At 38.4% G+C, this 6,805-nt stretch overlaps 1 protein-coding gene across 2 annotated transcripts in view; it reads right to left on the reverse strand.

Annotated features, from left to right (window-relative positions):
- LOC106883537 (N,N'-diacetylchitobiase) overlaps positions 1 to 6,805 on the reverse strand; it is a 19,303-nt gene that overhangs the window by 8,741 nt on the left and 3,757 nt on the right. For both annotated transcript variants that reach the window (XM_052966895.1, XM_014934572.2), the window contains exons 2-4: positions 3,602 to 4,334; positions 2,864 to 3,294; positions 1,032 to 1,778 (exon numbers count right to left, since the gene is read on the reverse strand). In XM_052966895.1, the coding sequence (XP_052822855.1) occupies positions 1,032 to 1,778; positions 2,864 to 3,294; positions 3,602 to 4,313 (1,890 nt within the window). In that variant the 5' untranslated portion in view covers positions 4,314 to 4,334. The remainder of the gene's footprint in view (positions 1 to 1,031; positions 1,779 to 2,863; positions 3,295 to 3,601; positions 4,335 to 6,805) is intronic.

A 6,805-nucleotide genomic window follows, 5' to 3' on the forward strand; every position in this document is an offset into this window, starting at 1 on the left:
ATATATATATATATATATATATATACATATATACGATGGGCTTCTTTCAGTTTCTGTCTACCAAATCCACTCACAAAGATTTGGTTGGCCCGAGGCTATAGTAGAAGACACCTGCCCAAGGTGTCACGCAGTGGGACTGAACCCGGAACTGTATGGTTGAGAAGCAAGCTTCTTACCACGCAATCATGAAAATTTGTTTCATAACTTTTCCTGAAATCATCATCATCATCCTTTAACGTCTGTTGTCCATGCTGGCATGGGTTGGACGGTTTGACCAGGGCTGGTAAGCTGGAAGGCCGCACCAGACTCCAGTCTTATTTGGCTATGGCTGGGTGCCCTTCCTAACGCCAACAACTGTCAACAAATATTATTACAGTAAATACATGTTGATATACACAAACAAATTGTTGTAGTATTATTTATTTCTTTAAGGCAGTGAGCTGGCAGAGACGTTAGCACGCCGGGTGAAATGCTCAGCGGTATTTTATCTGTCTTTACATTCTGATTTTCTTAACTGAAGCCCAGAAAAAAAAAAAAAATACAGGTGCAGGCATAGCTGTGTGGTAAGAAGTTTGCTTCTCAACCACATGGTTCTGGGTTCAGTCCCATTGGGAAAGTGTTTTCTACTACGGCCTCAGGCTGACCAAAGCCTTGGGAGTGGATTAGGTAGACGGAAAATGAAAGGAGCCTGTTGTATATATAATATATAATATATACCCTCAGCCTTGGGCTGAAACCAGTAAAAGATATAAAAGATGTGTGTTTTTGTATCTGTGTTTGTCCCTCATCAACGCTTGACAACTGGTGTTGGTTTGTTTATGTCCGTGCAACAAAGTAGTTCAACAAAAGAATCTGATAGAGAAGTACTAGGCTTATAAAAAAAAAAAAGTACTGGGGTTGATTTGTTCAAATAAAAATTCTTCAAGGTCAGCTCCGGCATGGCTGCAATCTAATGACTGAATCAAGTAAATGATAAATGATAAAATAAAAAAAACTACACACACACACAATCAACACATTTCTAAACTTACCTTATATCCAGCATTAGCCAGCATGTATGCAATATTAGCTTTTCCTGATTCCCAGACATTCTGCCAAGCATACACAAGAACATCTTCCTGGGGTATATTAGAACGTTCGAATGGGCCATCAATAGACACCATACCATCTTGCCAAGCTCCCAAGCTTAAACCATGTTTATAAACAATGGCAGCTACTCTACGGACAAAATGTTCTAAAAGATCATCCAGAGTCACTATGTTTTCAGAGGAATTGAAGAGTTTTCGACAAGCTGGTGATTCTTCCCACATATCAATCGGGACTTCATCTCCACCAAAGTGGAACACCCTCAAAGGAGCTATGTCTTCATGCATCTCTTTCAAGGCTAACACCACCATTTCAACAAAATTAAAAGTTGATTCAAGGCCTGGATTCAGTAGGTTTTCATGAAATAACTGGCAGGATTGAGTTGTTATTGGACTCTGGACTTCACTTGATTCATGCAACATATATTTCGCAGCTTCTTCCATTTTACCAGCAGAACAGAGTTTTTCGTAATGGGATTTGACAGCCTGAATAGCAGCATTGCAATGACCTGGCATGTCCACTTCGGGGATAATCTCAACATGGCGCTCAGTAGCATAAAGTAGGATTTCTCTATAGTCTTTGACTGAATAGTAACCGGAACCAGATGTATCAGAATTTGGGCCAGAACCCAATAATGGTAAAATGTGACAGTTTCCAGAGGTGTTATGACTATGACTGCGGTAGCCGCCAACCTGCAGAAAAGAAGTGGTTTATATTTTGAAAAATAACTAAAATAAAGGTTTTAAAAATCAAAACATTCAAAAGTTGAAAAAAAATTTGGACAGAATAAAAAAAAAAATGATAAGTAAAGATACTGACTTCCATGAAGATAAAACAAAGTTTTATGTTGTGCCAGAAGAGGAGGGATAACTTTAGAGCCAGTAGTTCAGAAAGAGGGACAGAAAAAAATCCTTCTTTCATTGTTTTGATTGCTATATTAAACTGGAGTGAAGGTGCATGACCTAGTGGTTAGGGTGTTTCACTCATGATTGCTCATGTGGGTTCAATTCCTGGACTGAGCAGTGCATTGTGTTCTCGAGCAAAACACTTCATTTCACATTGCTTCAGTCCACTTGGTTGTCAACAGGTAACCCTGCCATGGAATAGTCTTTCGATCAGGGGGAATGTTGGCCTGCTCACCTAATTAGTGGGGTGGTATCATTTGAAGGCTAAAACAATGCAAAGTGCATTGTGACCAGTGATGTCTACCGACATCTGACAGCCTGGTCAATACTGGGAGCAAGTATAACTGAATGGTTAAGAAGTGGTTCTGATGTCAATCTCATTGCACAGCACCTCGAGTGTCCTGTATTACTGCCTCGGACTGACCAAAGCCTTGTGGGTGAAATTCAGTAAATGGAAACTGTGAGGAATCCCATCAGAGGACCTGTTCCTGTTCTTGGGTGGTAGGCCTAACTTGTCATCTGGTTTAACGCCATTACTTGGACTTTTGGTGCTTTTAGTGGAGTGTGCTGTGTGGCAAGTGTTTGGGACAAGTCACAAGTCTTCTTTTCTTCTTGAGTCTTGAAAACCATTCTTTCTTTGACTATGCCATTAAAAAAAAAAAAATTATCATGCAAATAAATGCAATGTAAATGCATTCTCATGACTTGATAATCAAAGGCTTTAAGCCACCAGCCAATGTTTAGTACTTATTAAACACTTATACAGATTGTAAGTCTATCAAAAAAGTTAGTTTAATCAACTAAAGAAAGGTATTTAAATTTTAGCAGAAATTTATCAAAATGATTAGAATGAAAAAAAAAATAGACCTTACAGATGTCATCTCCTCAAGACCAGGGATTTCAATCCGCCATCCTTCATCATCAGTTAAATGCAAATGTAATTTGTTCATCTTGTACATAATCATGCTGTCGATGAGTTTGAACATTTCTTGTTTTCCATGGAAGTTTCGTACGACATCGACATGAAGACCACGATATTCGTATCTTGGAGCATCTACGATTTTCACTTCTGGAATACGTTCATCCTTATAAAGACTCAATAAAGACTGGATCCCCCAGAATAGACCTTGAGAAGTGCTGGCAGTTATTTCAATCACACCTTCTAGGCAATCAACAGTAAGTGTATAAGCCTCCTTAGAAATAAATGAATGATTTTGAGGTGGAAGTTGCACAGATGGAACTAATTTAAGATAAATGTACTTAGTTTCAGGGAGCTGAGAAACAATTTTTAGCTGTAGCTTTCCTATAAAAAAAAAATAAAATATAGGGTAACATAAACTTCAATTTCCAAAGTAATTTTTAAAATTGTAATAAAATGAAAGGACTTGGTGTACCTGAATGAATTCGAGAGTAGGACTTACTGGATACATAACATTTGACAATAAGAGGGCTTAGATTTGTCCCCTTGATGTTCATCTAGTCAATGTAGTAACATCTGAAGAGAACATTCAAGAAGTTAACAAAAGGAGAACAGTGAAAGTATGTTTAACATAAGTGCATGCACACATACACATACATACATAATGGTTGTTAGGTTAAAAGCAACTTACCTGAGAGATACTCAGCATCTTTGGACAGAGTTAGATCTTTAGTATATATCACCCAGTTTCCTTCTCTCAAATAGATACATTTGGTTTTACTGCAAACCATTTGGAGTGGCGTAGGTATAACTGGTTTAATTTCTTCATTAGAGTTGTAGGCAGACAAATTCCTTTCAAAGCGAACCTTTGGCGTAAAAGGATCATAAATGTCAAAACGTTGTTTGCCGTCAGCTAATTCATAATCATAACGTTTCCATTGAGAGGGTTTGTTAAACTGACCCACAAAATTAAGATCTTCATCAGCTGTGCACTTGATGATACGAGGAATCAAATCAGGATACGTCATATACCAATTAGGCAGAACATCAGTTTTAGCAACGGAATAATACTGAGCAAGGAATATTATTTTAACAGAATCATTATTAGTCAGTGTTTTGAAAGACTCTAGGGGTTCCAATTTGAAAAGGCTTCCATTAACATGTGAAAACTTCACACCATATTCTGTTAGTTCGGCAAAAGAATTTTTTGATAAGTATTTCGGCTCAATCAAGCGGATGTGGCATAAATAGATTGCCCATGGACCTGGCTCAAGAGGAACTGAGCAATGATTGGTCAAAGTTATTGCTGCTTTAAATATTTTGCGGCCTTGGTGGATATTGTCAAGAACTTCATAATGTATATCCAAAGTGTCTGTTAGTAGATCAAATGATTTCTGATCCATGTTCAATAACAATACCAATCACTAGAATTATAATAGAAAAAAAAACAGATTATGTACAGGTATGTGTTATGGGTTGATTTAAAGGAGCAATTTGAGATTTAAAAATATAAAACAAAATCTTATTTAGATGTTTTGGAATAAAACATTAATCCTTTCACTTGAGTACATAATACCACTGCTTCAATCTTGTTCATGTGTCATTAAAGAGACAAGCGATAAACCCTACCATTAATCAGATACCAATCTAAGATAAGCTTTCCTATTACTTTTGGTAATTAGTCTTGAAATAAATTAATGCAACTGCAATTCTGCACAGAAATGCAACATAATAACTGCAATTCTGCACAGAAATGCAACATAATAACTGCAGTGGATATATAAAGCAGTGGACTTTTTCTTTGCTTTTTTTTATAGAATGTGTGTAAGAACTCCTTAAGTGGCCCCTGGGTCGAGTGTTCATACAGTTTACAGCAAAGACATTCATGAACAACTAGCATCCAGACTATAGGAGGGGCATCAGTTTGTCTCTCCATTTCATAATGATTATGGAGTTGATATTGAAGTAAGAAAAACAGATGTAAAATGAATGAACACAGACACACACACATCCTGGGTCATGTTACCTACTGCCATTATTCTATCCTTTTGGTCATACAGGTACCTTTCTCAGAATACTGGGTACATCTATCACTTACCCTCATATCACACGTGCCTTACATCATAAAACTTCATAGCTTCCAATCTGTAAAAGTGATTGGTGAGCGAGCAGAATTATGGATCACGAAATCCCTTTAGTTGTGTTGAGGATATAGCTACTTCTCTAGTGCTGGTGCCATGAGAAAACACCCAGTACACTTTGTAAAGTGTAAAGATGTGATAACTCTTTAGTTTTATTGAGGACATGACAACTTTAGTGCTCAAGTGCCATGAAAACAAAAATAAGTGCAGTCAGTAAAGTGGTTGGCATTAGGAAGGGCATCTAAGCCACAGAATCAAGTAAAAAAAATATAAAATAAGTAAGAAAGATCCTTTGACCCCTCTAGGTTAGCAGTGCTTCTAAATATGTGCTGTGACCTGTTAAACTCTTACCAAAATAGAAAGCAAATGTAAAATGATAATGATATATATATGAGGTCTGTAGGAAAAAAAAACCCCAAACCTTTTGAGAGGCAAAGTTATTGCTTTATTTACAATTTAATTAGGCTTGTCTCTTTCAGATTAGTTCTATTCTCTGTTGATAAACCACTCCTAACATTTTTTCAGTTTTGGAATGTGTCCTGGAATGCATTTTCAGAGGTAGAGTGAATGAAGTTCATGCAGCAAGTTTTCTTTGATCTTTTCTATTGTTTAAAAATCACCATTTGATGTCTTGTATCTGGATGACACATGGCTCAATGGTTAGAGTGTCAAGCTCACAATCATGAGGTAGTGAGTTCAATTCCCAGATCAAGCTGTGTGTTGAGCAAGACACTTTACTTCATGTTGCTCCAGTTCATTCAGCTGTAGAAATGAATTGAGGTGTCACTGGTGCCAAGCTGTATCAGCCTTTGCCTTCCCGAGGATAACATCAGTCGCATGGAGAGAGGAGGCTGGTCTGCATGGGCAACTGCTGGTCTTCCATAAACAACCTTGCCCAGACTTGTGCCTCAGAGGGGAACTTTCTAGGTGCAATCCCATGGTCATTCATGACTGAAAGAGGTTTTTTACCCTTTTATCTGGATGACATAACACATGGTGGAGGAGTCAAGTTTACTAATGAACAACATCTGTTCCAGCCATATTGCTTCTTTTGACTGGTAAGTGGAAAATGTAAATTTTGATAAAAATCAGCTTGATGACAAAGTCTTCAATCCGATCTGATTGAGATGTGACTGACCTCAGAGATTTTTTTATAGTGGTCAAATGTTCGTGCAGTACTTTAGCTCACTCCCTCCATCGAATTGATGTTGCCTGAACAGTTGCGCAATGTATCACATGTCAGTGGTCAAAGTGATCAGAGAGCAATGCAAGATGAAGTGTTTTGCTCAAAGAATACAATGCACCACCCAGTCTAGGAATTGAAACCACAGTCTCATGGTTGTTAGTGCAACACCCTAGCCACTAAGCCATGCATCCTCACACACACACACACACATATATATGTGTGAAGGCACATGGCTCTGTGGTTATAGCGCCGAGCTTACGATCGTGAAGTTGTGAGCCCGAATCCCAGACCGGGCTGCGTGTTGTGTTCTTGAGCAAGACACTTTATTTCACGTTGCTCCAGTTCACTCAGCTGTAGAAATGAGTTGCGACATCACTGGTGCCAAGCTGTATCGGCCCCTTTGCCTTTCCCTTGGATAACACTGGTGGCGTGGAGAGGGGAGGCCAGTATGCACAGGCGACTGCTGGTCTTCCATAAACAACCTTGCCTGAACTTGTGCCTCAGAGGGGAACTTTCTAGGTGCAATCCCATGGTCAGTCATGACCAAAGCGGGTCTCAGATATATATA

This window comes from Octopus bimaculoides, chromosome 4, assembly GCF_001194135.2.
Source record: "Octopus bimaculoides isolate UCB-OBI-ISO-001 chromosome 4, ASM119413v2, whole genome shotgun sequence".
In the NCBI taxonomy this organism is placed as follows: domain Eukaryota; kingdom Metazoa; phylum Mollusca; class Cephalopoda; order Octopoda; family Octopodidae; genus Octopus; species Octopus bimaculoides.